Genomic DNA, 16,552 nt, shown 5'->3' with positions numbered 1-16,552 from the left:
TTGATACCAAGGTGAATAAGATAAAAAAGCTCTCAGGCTTTATAGCCTGAAGGTAGGGTTTGGGTAGGTGGGGAGATGCTGGAGTGGGCATCAGTGAGGGGCAATGCAGAGTGATAACCAGACTATTACAGTGTAGGGTGATAAGTGATGAGAAGCACAGGGTGCTTTGTGAGTCCATTCATGGAAACAGGACTGGATCCAGACCGTAACCAAGAGATGCTGACACTGACTGATTTATGATTGCAATCCTAGGATGATAGCTATCATTTATGGAGCACTATTATGATTATGCCATAATGGTTTGTTGAATACCTACTCTAGGCCAGGGACTAAGTACTTAAATGAGTTAACATTTTTTAATTTGAGACAGAGTCTTGCTCTTTCGCCCAGGCTGGAGTGCAGTGATGTGGTCTCACTGCAGCCTCCACCTCCCAGGTTCAAGTGATTCTCTTGTCTCAGCCTCCCATGTAGCTGGAATTACAGGCGCATGCCACTGCACCTGCCTAATTTTTTTTTTTTTGTATTTTTTTTTTTTTTTGTATTTTTAGTAGAGACAGGGTTTCACCATGTTGGCCAGGCTGGTCTTGAACTCCTGACCTTGGGTAATCCTCCCACCTCAGCCTCCCAAAGTGCTGGGATTACAGGTGTGGGCTACCGCGCCCAGCCAACACATTTAATCTTCACAATTATGCTTAACCTAAGGGAGGTAGTATTATTAGTCCCATTTTACAATGAGGAAACCAAAGCACCCAGTGGTTAAGTAACCTGCCCAAGGTTACACAGTAAATAGTGGGACAGCCAGAATCTTAATAGAAGCATTCTGGCTTCAGATCCTGCACTCTTTTTGTTGTTTTTGTTGTTGTTTTCAGACAGAGTTTCGCTCTGCTGCCCAGGCTGGAGTGCAGTGGCACAATCTCGGCTCACTGCAACGTCCACCTCCTAGGTTCAAGTGAAGCTCCTGTCTCCGCCTCCCGAGTAGCTGGGATTACATGCGCCTGCCACCACGCCTGGCTAATTTTAGTAGAGATGGGGTTTCACCATGTTGGCCAGGCTGGTCTCAAACTCCTGACATTGTGATCCACCCGCCTCAGCCTCCCAAAGTGCTAGGATTACAGGCATGAGCCACTGTGCCTGGCCCAGATCCTGCACTCTTAACCATTAAACTAAACTCCCTCCCTTGCTCACCCATTGATCCCATGAATTTTTATTGGCACTTAGTATGTACCCAGAATCCTGCTTAACTGCTGAGATTATCAAGACAATCACATGAACCCCTTGCTGCTAAGGAGTTCACAGTCTAGTGTTGTGGGGGATAGATAAAGAGACCCTCACAATATATGAGATGCCATACCGGAGGTAGATAGAGTGTTGCTGGAACCCAGAGACGGGACATCTGACCCTGGCAGACTGGACATGTGAGATCAGGAAACCTCCTGGAAGAGGTGAAACCTGACAGCCTGGGCTGAGTCAATTACCCATGGATAGAAGACCCGTCAGGCCCCTGCTCACCTCTGTGGCCTCAGCTGTTCCCATGCTGTCCTCACAGTCCAGACCCTGGCTTCACTGAACTCCTTTTGCAAGTCCTTGAGTAGGTGCTGGAGTCTCTCATCTCTGGGGCTTCACCTCTTTGTCTTACTCTCAACCTGGTTAACTCTTCTTGAAGTTCAAGCAAAGCATGACCTTTTCTTTTTCTTTCTTTCTTTTTTTTTTTTTGAGACAGAGTCTCACTCTGTTGCCCAGGCTGGAGTGCAGTGGCACAATCTCAGCTCACTGCAACCTCTACCTCCCGGGTTCAAGCTATTCCCCTGCCTCAGCCTCCATAGTAGCTGGGACTACAGGTGCATACCACCACGCCCAGCTACTTTTTGTAATTTTAGTAGAGACGGGGTTTTGCCATATTCGTCAGGCTGGTCTTGAACTCCTGACCTCAGGTGATCCGTCCACCTTGACCTCCCAAAGTGCTGGGATTACAGGCATGAGCCACCGTGCCTGGCTGCAATGAGCTTTTCTAGGAAGCCTTTCCTAATATGCCTGAGTCCCAGCCTCCATGATAGCATTTATCTTACTGCACTGAGAGTGTTCATTTATTTCTCTGCACTCCCCATAGAACTGCAGGCTTCTTGAGATCAAGGGCTGGATTTAGTGTCTGCTGCACAATAAATGCTCAATACATGCTGAATAAAGAGGAGAGTGAATCACAGACCCGCCTCATGACCAAGGAAGAACCATGGGAAGCCCAGATTTATCTGTAATTTACCTCCTACAAAGGTAATAATCGGGGTTGGAGGTTGAGGGGAGGTGGTCCCTAGAACATACCTGTCCATTTATCTCTGTCCAGGCTCCAGGGACTTTATCATGACCTCGAATCCAATTATGTAAAACTTCAGCAGACCAGTTCCAAGAAATCTAGGAAGGCACAAAACACAGGCTGAGCTTCCTAGACTGTGAACCTCAACAGTAATAAAAAACGCTTCTTGCCATCAGAGGCAAAAATGGGTATGTTATTGGGAAGTAAAGGAATTTTTACCTCTTAGTTTTATTTGGAGAAAGTATTTTGTCAGGTGGCTGATTTAGCAAAAGAGACTTTATTGAAGGACAATGGAAAGCAGAGGGTTATTTAAAGGGACAGTATGCTCTGTAAAGATGAAGTAGAGTGGACTGTTGAGGGGAGTAGGCCAGTAGCTGTTGGAGAGCTTTATGCTGGGTTTTTATTGGGTTGGACTTTTGTTTTTTACGTTCCCACCTCTGTTAAGTCTCTGCCTCTTTTTTTTTTTTCTAGTTTGTTTGTGATCTGTCTTAGTTCTCTGCACCTAGATTTTGTCTCAGGTTTATGGGACCCTCCATATTATTAGTTGGTGTGTATGTGTGGGTTGGTGTTGGGTATGACTATTACCTGATGGTTGTCTTGTTTACTATCGTCACCACAGGAAGGTCGTGTAGTGGCCAAATCTATACCTATTGCGTCTGTGTTTTTTTTTTTGGAATTTCTTTCTCTGCCCTAAGCCGTCCTTATGGCTCCAGGTTTTTGTTTTTTGTTTTTTGAGGCAGGGGTCTCACTGTGTTGGCCAGGCTGGTCTTGAACTCATGGCCTCAAGTGATCCTCCATCCTCAGCCTCCCAAAGAGCTGGGATTACAGGCATGAGTCACTGCACCCAGTGTGCCCAACATGCCAGGTTTTTTTTTAAGGAATATCTGTTTTGCTCTTTTCATTAGCATGTAGCTAGCAATATTTTGACATTTTACTGAAGTGAAGGATTATTGAGCAGTCAGTCTTAAGAGGGGTTTCTGGGCATTTTTTATTTGCTTGTTTGTTCATTTGCATAGTATCACCTCTCCTTTTTGTGCACATTTGACTAAGTGCCCACCCACTCCAGCATTAGAGATACTGTTAATATGCAAGTTTAGGGCGGTCTCTCGGACGTGAGTCTTCCCAGACTTTTTTTTCTTTAGGGGACTCCTGTCTCCTGCTTCTGTCTGGCTACCTATCTACTTAACAGGTAGGGCTAGGGCAGACTGGCTTGCAGATCTAACTTTTGGCAAGATCATAGAATGTGGGAAACTACTGAAATGTAGAAGGCCATGAACTCTGAGATGTGTCATTGAGTTGATATAAATACCTCAGCATTTTCCTTTTTCTGGATACCTTCGTATGTTGCCCCTTCTTCTGGCTGCGGAATACGAGGAGCTTTTCCATCAGCTATGAGTTGGACAGCTTCTACCTAAGGCCAAAGACGTCACCTGTGTTACAGCCCAGTGATCAACAATGGCATGATCTATTTGACTAAAATTTCTGCATAACAGAATTACTACCTATAAAGCTGTTCAGAGAGTCGGAGTATGATGATAACTACCATTTCTTCAGGTCCGTCCTGATGAGCAGCGTGGTAGCTACTTTATGTAAAATATCCTTTGTAAACATAACACAAATCCTGCAAGGTGGATATTGTTATTCCTGTTTTACACATGATAAACTGGCTTAGAAAAAGAGCTAAGCAATTGGCTCGAGATCACAGGGAGAGCTTGTAGGTGTCAGAAACAGGTTTTGTGTCCAGGTCTATCTATTGCCAATAGAAGTCTGCCCTCTTAAAAATGACTCCTTTGTTTAAACAAACTGCCACTTCTCTGGGTGATTCACTGGAAATATTAGGAATACAATTATAAGTCTTTGTGGGTTATTTTACTCATCATGATGATTCCAAAAAATGATACCTTATTGTATTTAATAAATTCAACTTGCTTTCTAGTTTAGGACACATGGAATAAAAAAAGTTAAAATCTATCCATGAGTTTGATTGCCTTTGGGAAGTATCATGCATTTTCTTCTTTGTCATACTTATATTTGCCTTGAGTCAACAGCCTCCCATTTTCACTGGGAGGCCTATGTGAGCTCAAGTTCTCAGATTTCTCTCTAAGGACTCACAGCTGCTGACCAACCCACCCAAGAATGCATGGAGGGAGCCATAGGAGAACAGAGCCAAGTTTACAGCTCAGTCCACCCACCTCCATCTAGGCTATAACTAGGTCTAGAATTTCAGCTTCAGCAAATGTCACTGAACACACATAACATTATATTGATTGTAATGATAATGATAATTTTTTGATTAGCTACCGTGGGCCAGATGCTTTACACAAATAATGTCATTTAATTTTCACAGCTGCCCTGCAAGTCAGGTGGTATTATCCACACTGTATAGATGAAGAAACCAAAGTTAAAGAGGCTAAGTGACTTGCCTGGTGTCATACACCAAAGAAGAGGTAGAATGGAAATTTGAGCTTAGTTCTTTCTGACATCAGAGCCCTACTTTCTTAATCATTAAATGATACAAGCAAAGTACTGCTCTCCTCCCTCCTAAATCAATGGCTACTACTGTATTCTCTCATACTAGCTCTGAAAAAAATTAAATGACATCAAAATTATCAGCTGAGGCTTTCAATATTTTTACAGGCTAATATTTCAATATTTTTATTTGATGGTATACATGTTTTGGGATTTTTTTTGCCCCAGAGTGCCTCTGAATAAATACAGCAACACCAAATTTCACCCTGTTACAGAGGCTAATTTAAAGTACTTTTACATTTCCATAACAAATTACATAGCAAAATGTCTTCAGATTCTATATACTTCTTTACAATTAATCATTGTAGGCCAGGTTGAAGATTCAAGTATTTGGCAAAAGAAATGGAGCTGTTTAAATGCTACTATATCCATTGGATCACTGCTCTCAGAAGAACAAGTCAGTTTCTTAGACTAAGAAATTGAAAAGTTCAGATTTCCATCCTAAATATACCATCCTGTTAGTTAAGAAAAAGAAAACCTAATTTTGTTTTGTTTGTTTGTTTTTGGAGATGAAGTCTTGCTCTGTCGCCCAGGCTGGAGTGCAGTGGCACTATCTCAGCTCACCGCAACCTCCGCCTCCCGGATTCAAGCAATTCTCCTGCCTCAGCCTCCCGAGTAGCTGGGATTACAGGTGCCCGCCACTACGCCCAGCTAATTTTTTGTATTTTTAGTAGCGACGGGGTTTCACCATGTTGGCCAAGCTGGTCTCGAACTTCTGACCCTGTGATTTGCCCACCTTGGCCTCCCAAAGTGCTGAGATTATAAGTGTGACCCACCATGCCCAGCCTTGTTTTTAAATTTTATATTTTTAGTGAAAATTCATATGGATAATTTCTTAATAAAAGAAAAAATGTTTTCAAAAATATTTAAAGGTTTACTAAATTCTGGATGGCAAAATATACTAACCATGGCCTTGATTCCTTCAGGAAAGAGAAACCGATTATAAAGCGTATCCACTGTATCATTGGGTTCAACATCACATGATCTCTGAAGAAGGATGGGTCCTGTATCCAAGCCATCATCAGCCCAGAAAACAGAAAACCCAGCTTTCTTATCTCCCGTAATTAGAGTCCTGTGAAAAGAAGAATTTTAATTTAAAATATTGGTTAACTATATCGTAAAGTGATGAATTAGTGATATTAAAGTGTAAGGGAGTTATAATGGAAAAGTAGACAATGAATGAAGCTGCCATAAGAAACTAACAGTAGAACTGGGAGATGTCAGAGCTCATAAAAAGCACTGCCTACTGGTACTGCTGTTTTATATAATACATCCTCATATCTTCAGTCTTTCTTGTTAATGTATAGTAATGACTTGCAGTGAAATCAAAAAGGCATTAGAGTCTATCGTTACTACCACTCACTGACTCCCAGGGGTCAGCTTTCTACTTCAGGATCAAGTAATTTGCCCACTTGGGTTCAATTCCTACATTGAACTTGACCCTGTATTAGACAGAATAAGAACAGAAGATAAAATAGGATACTCTGTGGAATGTGAAGAACAGAACTGATTATTAATTCAAATTGTGCTAATTAATTCAGGTGTAAGATTTATTTAGGACTAGAATTAGCTCTAGATTTTCTACATAAATTATAGTATAAGACGGTTGATTAATTCAACTATTTGTATTTTGTGCACTATGAACCTTAGCCTATGAGAAAAATGCTGGCCCTCCAGAAGCTTGTAACACAAACAATAAGCTAGATCTGTGAATAAATACATCTAAAAGCATATCAGAGAGTAAGCTAATACAGAGAGAGTATGATGGTAAGTCAGCCATGCCCATGAGGTAAATAAATTTTACTTCTGAGCTACAAATCAAGACCTAAATCAATCAATCATTAACTCTTCAGAAATACTAAGAAATTAACTGGCATTGTTATCAAGATTCTGAAAATATTGATATGCTTTGATCCAATGATGCTGCATGTGGGAACAGTGTAAAGTGAGAAAAAATACAAGTTTAAGTGCAAAGATATTTACTAAATAATAGTGTCTTATTTATAAGAGCCAAAAAGAAATCAATTCATGTAATCAAAATTTAAATACAAGTGTAGGCTTGTATTTAAACCAAGTGTAGGCTTCCGGCTTATTCCAACAACTTGACACTGAAGAATATTAGGAAGACGGGAAGGTAAAGGAGAGAAGGCAGAAAGGGTCGGAAGGCCCACCTTAACCCACAGCATTGTGTCCCTTTGGTGTTAGGTACCCACAGTTTACCATCCACTGTTCTTGACACTGGAAAATTGCAATACAAATGTTAGACAAAGTCCTCAAGAAGCCCGGAGTTGAATGGGGAAGATGGACAATGAAGATGATCATTTCATCATTGCAAGTAATTACTTGATGATCATTTCAAGTAATTCAGCATTTCCTGAAATGTACTTGAGATGCTCTATGCAAAAAAACAATTTCCGTGGTCAAATAAGTTTGGGAACATTGTGTATTCAGATTTCCTCTAGGGGATTTTGATACTGACACTAAAGCCCGTATTAATAGCTCAAATGAATCTAGCAATTAAAAATCCAGTATAAACCAAACTTACTGATCATAAAACCTTTGTTTGCTCAATACCTAGTAACAGTCAGTAACGGAGCTAGTACTCCATAGGCTATTCTTGCGAAATGCTGTCCTGCTTCATGCAGTATGTCTAGATCTCAGGGGAATTCATGCAATAGTAGTAACCAATCAGGACCTCACAGTTGTTCACGCATGCCTATTTCTTGATCGCCTAGGTAAAAAACAGGTAGGCAGTGGAAATAGACTCATCCTCTCTGTAATTAAAAAAGTCTCACTGGGTGTTCTGGTACACTCTTGAAATCTCAGTTACATTGCAGGAGGATCATTTGAGGTCAGGAGTTTGAACCTAGACTGGGCAACATAGCAAGACCTCATCTCAAAAAAAAAAAGTAAAAAGAGAAAATCTCACCAGTTGATAGCAGAGGCTCCTCTGTGCCTGGGCAGGATGGATGGGTGATAGATGATAGAGCCATGCTTTGGACTATCAATTATATCCATGGGGATGAACTGAGTGCAGAAAGGGAGCACATTCAGCTCTGCACCCACAGATCTGTAGGCCTCCGCCACCTCTTTGATGGTCTTGCCCTTGACTCTCCATTTAGGGAATTTGAACACAGGGGTCCCATCTTTCTCTGCAACCAAAGCTGAGCATAAAAAAGAAGATTTTTTTTTTTTTACAAGTTAGCCATAATTTTACATTGCTATGAATTCACATATTGTAATTTTACAGTTTCATGAAATATTTACAAATAAAACATGGTGAAGAACAATTTAGATTGTGACTAGAATTTCACCTGTTGTAATTGTATCACACTAAGGTGATACTTATCTATATACTTAAGGCATAATAAATTAGAACTGAAAAGTTTTTGGCTAGATGATATTTTAAGATTTTAATGAAAGCTTTTTCTTTTTTAGATCGAAATGGTACCTTTATTGCTGATACAACCTTTTAAGAACATAGCTTTAGATTTGGAGCCAAATGCCAATACTTCACCCACCAATTTAACATATTCACCCCTGGCACAGTTAGAAAGCCAAGAATCTCTCCCCTCCTTGTGCAGAACAAACTGTAGACCAGAACACATTCTCCCTGCCAACCAGGCAGATCCTGAAAGATGAAGAGCGCAAGTGCTGAGCTGAGCTTTTCTACTGCCTTCTCCCAAGTTCACCAAACAAGTAAGTTAACGAAGGTGAGAGGCCAAGAATGTAGAATACATGCTCAGCTCCCGCTGCGGGTTTTGCCACACTTAACAGACCAAGGTCTCCTTCCTGAGAAGAGTGCTGTCCCCTCCCAAACAAATGGCTCCATCCTAATCCCATATGAAAATGGAACAGCCCACCAAAGTGCAAACAGCACAAGCCTATTTATTCCATAATGAAATGTCATTTTTACTATGTGCCTTATACCTTAAGTATTTATATATATATATATGTCTTTAAGTATACAGTTTTATATATAAGTAGTATATATTTTAAAAATTGGTCAGGCACAGTGGCTCACATCTGTAATCCCAGCATTTTGAGAGCCAAGGGAGGAGGGTTGCTTGAACCCAGGAGTTCGAAACCAGCCTGACAATAATGAGACCCCTGTCTCTACCAAAAAAAAATTTATTTTTAATTTATTTGGCTGGGTGTGGTGGCACATACCTATAGTCCTAGCTACTTAGGAGGATCACTTGAGCCCAGGAGTTCCAGGTTGCAGTAAGCCGTGATTGCTCCATTGCACTCCAGCCTGGGCAATGAAGTAAGACCCTGTCTCTAAAAATTTTTTCAGTCTATAAATATATATGTATATATATACTATTATTAATACATAATGGTATAAATATATTACAGAAATGATAGTATATATTATATTATATATGTTTTATAATATAGTAAGATATAATACTTTTATAATGTAATAGTATATATATTTTTAATATACTATATATATTTAATATATAATAGCATGTATGTTAATTTTAGGCAATTTCCAGAAGTCTTTAAAGCTTTTCATCTGCATTTTTGTGTCACTTTCCTTTCTCCTAGATCTGAACAACAAAATTCATTGACTCAGGCTGAGATGATGCCTCCACCATAAAACCTAAATGCTGGCAGGAAGTCCTGAAGGACCCCAACCATCAGGATTAGCCCCTGTTCAATCCATTTGGAAGAATCGGAGAGATCAGCACAATAATGTTCACAAAACGTGAATGTTCATAAGATGTTCAAAAAACTTAACTCATATCAGATGACAGGAAAATGGATAAATGGTGGTAAAAAAATGTGATCATGGGAGAAAATTGTGAAAGATCACGTGACAAAGAAAAACTGGTGGAGGAAACTTAGAAGTCTTCATTGTAAAAAATGTACTCCACTGAGACAGGCTGAGACATCCAAGTGTTGGGCTTCCGTTTCAGTTTTTGGCTGTCCTAGTTGACTATTCCTGTTCTCACAGGAACAGTCAGCTACTGTCATCAATGCTTCCTTATTATGAGCCAGGCGTAGCGTGAGCACTTTGTGTACATTAATCTAATTTAATCCTCATAGTAGCCTCGAGAGGTAGCTACCATTGAACTGAGGCTTAGTAAGATTAACAACTTGCCCAAGGTCATACAGCTGGTAAATAGCAGAGTCAGAATTCGTTCCTTGATTCCAGAACATATGCTGTTAACCACATGCTGTATCACTTTGTATAGGTGACTCTATAAGTGAGATTGGTAGTTTTTCTTTTTCTGAGTTATGCCATGAGCCCAAATGGCCCATGACCAATGGAAAGGGGGTCCTGACCCTGGGACCAGGCACCAGGGAAGAGTTGATTCCCAGGATTCATTCTAAAAGGTCTAGAAGTCATATGCTTGCAATCTTTCTGAAGTTCGTGTATATGGCAGAGACTGCTAGTTATCCCCCTTCAGCCTTTAGCAATGGATTTCCCTAGTTTAGCTGAACACATAGCCACCCCAAATGAAATCTATATTTCTCAGCCACTCCTCAAGTCGATTTGGCCTGTGACTAAGTTCTTGCCAATGGGATACAAGTGGGAGGAATACGTGCAACTCTGGGTTACACCTTTAATAAAAAGCTTTCCCCTGCTTCCCACTCTTTTCCTTCCTGCTTGCTGGAATGCAGATGTGATAGTAGGGGCTGAGGCAGCTGCCTTGGACCATGAAATGAAAGTCCAGCATTGGTAAGGGTAAAACAACAAATAGAATGAGCGTGTATTGTGTATGCAGAGTTGCCACACCAGCTGATGGCCAGCCCAGACCTGAGAATTCTTGACCCAGTCATCCCAAGATGCACTCACCCAGAGGGTCAGCTTTTCCATCCTTGTCTGGAACTGTGAACACCCCTACTACTCGGTGGCCCTCTTTGCGGAGGTGGCTATAGACTTCTTGTCCAAAGAGGCTCTGGCCAATGAGTGCCAACTTCAGCTTGTTTTTGAAATAAACCTGTGAAACAATTCAATGATGAAGACATAAGCTTGAATAGAAGACATTGGATGAGGGTGAGGGTTGAAAAGTTAGCTATTGGGTACGACGTTCACTCTTCGGGTATCATCACTACGCAATATATGCATGTAAGAAACCTGCTCTTGGCTGGGCGTGGTGGTTCACACCTATAATCCCAGCACTTTGGGAGGCTGAGGTGGGCGGATCACCTAAGGTCAGGAGTTCGAAACCAGACTGGCCAACATGGGGAAACCCTGTCTTCGCTAAAAATGTAAAAATTAGCTGGGTGTGCTGGTGCACGTCTGTAATCCCAGCTATGAAGGAAGGAAGGAAGGAAGGAAGGAAGGAAGGAAGGAAATCTGCCCCCGTAGAAGGGGAGAGAGAGAGAGAGAAAGAAGAAAGAAAGAAAGAAACAAAGAAAGAAAGAAAGAAAGAAAGAGAAAAGGGAAGGAGGGAGGGAGGGAAGGAAAGAAGGAAGGAAGGAAATCTTCCCTTGTATTAAGAAAGAAAGGAAAGGAAAGAAAGAAAGAAGAAAGGGAGAAAGAAAAAAGAAAGAAATCTGCCCTTGTATTCCTAAATATATAAACATAAAGTTTTCATAATTTATAAAAAGAAAAAAACTTTTTAAGTACATTGGATAGTAAACTTTTTCTTTCAGTCATACTGAAAAAAAGATTACTTGAGGACTAAAGCTCAAAGATCTACAAAATAAAATTTTTATTGACGTACACTGAACACAGGCTACATTACATATGGATAGTAGTAAAAACCATTTCACACGTAAGTATCGTTCATCTTCCCTTTGCCCTAATTTCCTTGATGATTCACTTAATCATTGAGATTGCATATATTTTAACAAGCCATTTCAGCTCCTTGGTGAAATAAGGCCACATGTAAACAAGTAAGTGTGCCTTGGTTAAAAGGAGATTAATACTGAATAGGATCTACCTCAGTGTGACAATGCTTTTATTACTCTGTAATACAGAAATAACTAGACTTATCTTTGATCTCCCAAAGAGGCCAAGAGCTAACATTTAGTGTCAATATAACACAGAGGTTAAGAGCACAGACTCAGAGCTAGGATGCCTGAGGTCAAAACCTCGTGTTCCCACTTAGTTGTGTGGCCTTAAGCAAGGAACTAACTCTGTTTGCCTTTTGGTTTTTGTATTTGTTTTTAGAGGTCTTGTTCTGTTGCCCAGGCTGACATGCAGTGGCATAATCACAGCTCACTGCACCCTTGAACTCCTGGGCTCAAGTGATTCTCCTACCTCAGCCTCCCGAGTAGCTGGGACTACAGGTGCATATCACCACTCCTGCCTGAATTTTTAAATTTTTTTGTAGACATGAGGTCTTGCCCAGGTTGGTCTCGAACTTGTAGCCTCAAACAGTCCTCCTGCCTTGGCCTCCCAAAGTGCTGGGATTATAGGTGTGAGACATTGTGCCCATCTATTCGCCTATTCTACCTCTCATCTATAAAATGGGAATGATAATACCAACATCATCATCGTACAACTGTTTTCTTTTCTTTTTCTTTCTATCTTTCTTTCTTTTTTGGTTGAGACAGAGTCTCACTTTATCATCCAGGCTGGAGTGCAGTGGCACGAACACAGCTCACTGCAGCCTCAGCCTCCTGGGCTCAAGTGATCCTCCTGCCTCAGCCTCCTGAGTAGCTGGGACCACAGGCGCACACCACTATGCCTGGCTAATTTTTAAAATTGTTTTGTAAAGATACGGTCTGACCATGTTGCCCAGGCTGGTCTCGAACTCTTGAGATCAGTGTTCCTCCCTTCTTGGCTTCCCAAAGTGCTGAGATTACAGGCATGAGCCACCACACCTGGCCCTCATTCAATTTTTATTGACGTAAACATCAGGTGTTGTACTGTATGTACCATAAAGTACTGTCTAAGTAGAAGCTTTAATAATTTTTAAAGGTCTTGCAATAGACTCTATTATATGTTTTTTCATACGGTTCAGGATTTAAAAGTCTTTGTTAAGTGGCCCAAACTCATTTGGCCTCAAGACCTGGCTTGATCTAATGTAATGCTCTCTATAGTCCTTATAGGTTTTTTATAAATTTGACACAAACTCAATTAGCTTCAAACCTAGCCTGAACTGATGTCATGCTGTTTATAGTCTTTATTTACAATATTTATAAACACTATATGAATAGTTACATGTTTGCTGCAGAAAAATCAATGTTTTTTTTATGGTACTGCCCCAGAGCCTGCTGGAAATTTTGTGTAATGTATCATGTACCGTATTAACTTTCTAAATTGTAAATAATTCTGAACTCTAAAACATATTTGCCCCCAAGTTTTTAGACAAGGGATCAAGGCCTGAGTATCATTTCAGTTCATTTAATCTTCACATCTTTGCTCTATTATTAAGCCCCATTTTGCACCATTTTATGGATGAAGAAGCTGAGGCTTAGAAATGTTAAGTGTATCCACTACTAGAAATGAGGAGAGCCTGGAACGTAAATCCAGATCTGTCTGACATCAAAGCCCATGTATGCACCTAAAAATAAAATAATTAGGCTGGGCGTGTAATTAGGATTACAACCATAATCCCAGCACTTTGGGAGGCCGAGGTGGAAGGATTGATTGAGGCCAGGAGTTCAAGACCAGCCTGAGCACCATGGCAAGACCCACCCTCGGCCCCCCGCCTCATCTCTACAAAAAATTTAAAAATTAGCCAGGAGTGGTGTCACGTGCCTGTAGTCCCAGCTATTCCTACTTGGGAGGCTGAGGCAACAGGATCGCTTGATTCCAGGAGTTCAAGGCTGCAGTGAACCATGATTGCGCCACTGCACTCCAGCCTGGGCTACCTAGCAAGACCCTGTCTCTAAAACAAAAATTAATTAAAAATAAAATACTTAACATGAACTACGACTACCCATTTCTTCCATCTTATTTATAAATTAACCCTGATACACAAAATACAGTGGTTATCAGGAAATATAAACACCATGTAGATAAGAGTGGCACTAAAGAAGTTCCAGTTTTAAGAATGTCTTTGATCAATTACATCTTCTATAAATTCTCCCAAAATGGAGTCTTCACAATGCTTAAGTTCATACACGTGGACATGATAATCGTTAAGACGATGATGAGGAACCATCATGTACAGTAAAGTAGATGCAGGATTGTGGACTAAGAGAGGGTAATCAGAGGGTCACGACTTGCTACGATCTTTGCCAAGATCATTGCCAAGAAAATGCCTCCCAGAACTCTCTCTACCTTACATTCTTTCATGTTCGTATATGGCTCCACAAGATCTGAACTTAGAATGTTTATCCCTCTCCAATCTAAATGGGATTCTCTAATGTTCTGGAAAGTAATTCTAAATTAGTAAAGCCTCATTGAGAAAATCTGTTTATGAAGAAACTTAATTTTCCCTTATTTCCCACCTTATTAGAGGCATACATAACATCCTGTTTTTAGGCGTGAACTTAAAAGGATATCAGATCACAACTTCTCTGCAACTGAGCTGATAATAAAACACAGTTTTAACTAATTTAACTAATTTAAAACAATCCTTTTCTAAGGTCAACCGAAGTTTCTATCCCCAAAGAACCTAATTAAGCTTCAACAAATACTTGCAAGCAAACAGATTAACCTGTAACAACAGCAAATTCACCTGCAGATAATACATGGCTGAACATTTAATTTCCTCTCCTCAAAAAAATCAAAATATTCTCTATACTACCTTCAAATTCTATAACTAACCCTGTTGCTTGAAATAGAATCGACATGTTGGCCACCTTAAATAATTTCGGCTTTACCACACAGCATTACCAATGCCAGATATTTAAGACATCTAAAATACTACTTTTAAAACACATAAGAGCCAAGAGACTGAGATGACTCAAATGTAGTGCGCCACTCAGCTCAGCTGTTGTCTGGTTATTTGGAGTTCAATTCTAGATTCAATCCTCTCTGAGAAAGACAGCATTTAAAGGAACCGTATCGGTCGGGCATGGGCATGGTAGCTCACGCCTGTAATCCCAGCACTTTGGGAAGCCGAGGTGGGGGGTGCGGATCACCTGTGGTCAGGAGTTCAAGACCAGCCTGAACAACCTGGAGAAGCCTTGTCTCTACTAAAAATACAAAAAATTAGCCAGGCGTGGTGGCAGGTGCCTGTAATCCCAGCTACTTGGTAGGCTGAGGTAGGAGAATCGCTTGAATACAGGAGGCAGAGATTTCGGTGAGCTGAGATCGCACCATTGCACTCCAGCCTGGGCAACAACAAGAACGAAACTCCGTCTCAAAAAAAAAAAAAAAAGAAAAGAAGCCATGTCAGTATCTTTGGAAATACCACATTCATTGAAACACTTTCTGAGCTTTACGCTAAAGTTATAAAGGTGAGTTTCTAACTCTGAGAAGTTTTCAGATTTTATAACTGTGTTTATAGTAAGTTAGCAAGATTCCAGAAACCTGGACTGAGATGTTTTACTCTATTTATTTATTTATTTAGAGACAGGGTTTCACTCCATGGTCACCCAGGCTGGAGAGCAGTGGCGTGATCTTGGCTCACTGCAGCCTCTGCCTCCCGGGTTCAAGAGAATCTTGTGCCTCAGCCTCTTGAGTAGCTGGGATTACAGGCGTGCACCACCAGGCCCAGCTAATTTTTATAGTTTTAGTAGCGATGGAATTTCACTATGTTGGCCAGGCTGGTCTTGAACTCCTGACCTCAGGTGATCCATCTGCCTTGGCCTCCCAAAGTGCTGGGATTATAGGCTATTTTACTTCAGTCTTATTTCTCTAGGTGTGATCCGAGGACTGCCTGCTTGTATTGGCAGAAGTAACTGAGAGAATATGTTTAAAATGTGGATTTCTGGGCCCTACGTCAGATCTGTTGAGTCAGAATCTTAAGCCCAGGAAGCTACACTTTAACAAACTCTTCAGTGACTCATAAGTACACAGAAGTCTGAGAATCTCTGCTCTGTGGAGAGCGATATATCTGCACACCCAGCTAACTTTTTTGGTATTTTAGTAGAGACAGGGTTTCACTGTGTTGCCCAGGCTCGTCTTGAACTCCTGAGCTCAGGCAATCCACCCATCTTGGCCTCCCAAAGTGCTAGGATTACAGGCGTGAGCCACCGCGCCCGGCCTTGTTTCTTTAGAGCTAACATTCTGCATTAGAAGAGACTTTTGCAGGGATCAGAGCCTTTGCATTCCCAGGCTATCCATCCTCTGGATTCTTCAGGAAGCAAGTTAACTATAAGCAAGTTAACCCTGACTATACTCCAAGAATTATAAAAAGATACTCATAGCTTTCCATAGAAAACTTCAAGGCACAGTGCTAAGTCTGCCCTGATCTGAAGCCCTCTGGGCAGATGCTACCTTAATAGAACCATTTGGCCAGGGTGTAAAATAAGGCCAAAGCTATCCAAGTGAGAATTGGCAGTTTTACACAGAGGACATCTACACAAAAGAATTTTTAAAAAGTACATTTGCCTGAGACCCTGAGATGCCTAACACTTTATGGAGCATCCAGCACACAGTGCCCCAAACTGTGCCTGACTCTGTGCAAGACTCATCCAACAAGCATGTTTTCCGGCTCTGCCATGCTCTGGGCAGAGTGCATGGTAGAGGTGGCACATCACTGGCCTGGCAGGGGTGTTTTATTTGGCTCACAAAGCATTTTTAAGAGGACTGTGTTAAAGTTTTTAGGAGTTTCGCCTCAGAAGGCAGAATTTCTGACTTCTCTTTAAAACTCAGGAGGTTTGGCTAGGTGCTGTGGCTCATGCCTGTAATCC

The 16,552-nt window shown here is 41.0% G+C and overlaps 1 protein-coding gene across 1 annotated transcript in view; it reads right to left on the bottom strand.

Annotated features, from left to right (window-relative positions):
* The window catches only part of ALDH1L2 (aldehyde dehydrogenase 1 family member L2), a 65,935-nt gene that overhangs the window by 42,894 nt on the left and 6,489 nt on the right, over positions 1-16,552 (bottom strand). The window contains exons 2-6 of the mRNA XM_012469194.3: positions 10,647-10,791; positions 7,767-8,001; positions 5,744-5,909; positions 3,618-3,719; positions 2,317-2,406 (exon numbers count right to left, since the gene is read on the bottom strand). Of these exons, the coding sequence (XP_012324617.2) occupies positions 2,317-2,406; positions 3,618-3,719; positions 5,744-5,909; positions 7,767-8,001; positions 10,647-10,791 (738 nt within the window). The remainder of the gene's footprint in view (positions 1-2,316; positions 2,407-3,617; positions 3,720-5,743; positions 5,910-7,766; positions 8,002-10,646; positions 10,792-16,552) is intronic.

This window comes from Aotus nancymaae, unplaced genomic scaffold (assembly GCF_030222135.1).
Source record: "Aotus nancymaae isolate 86718 unplaced genomic scaffold, 86718_ANA_hifiasm-v0.15.2.pri h1tg000021l, whole genome shotgun sequence".
Lineage (NCBI taxonomy): Eukaryota > Metazoa > Chordata > Mammalia > Primates > Aotidae > Aotus > Aotus nancymaae.
The sequence above is the reverse complement of the archived record's forward strand: the minus strand, read 5'-3'. Positions and strand labels throughout refer to the sequence as shown.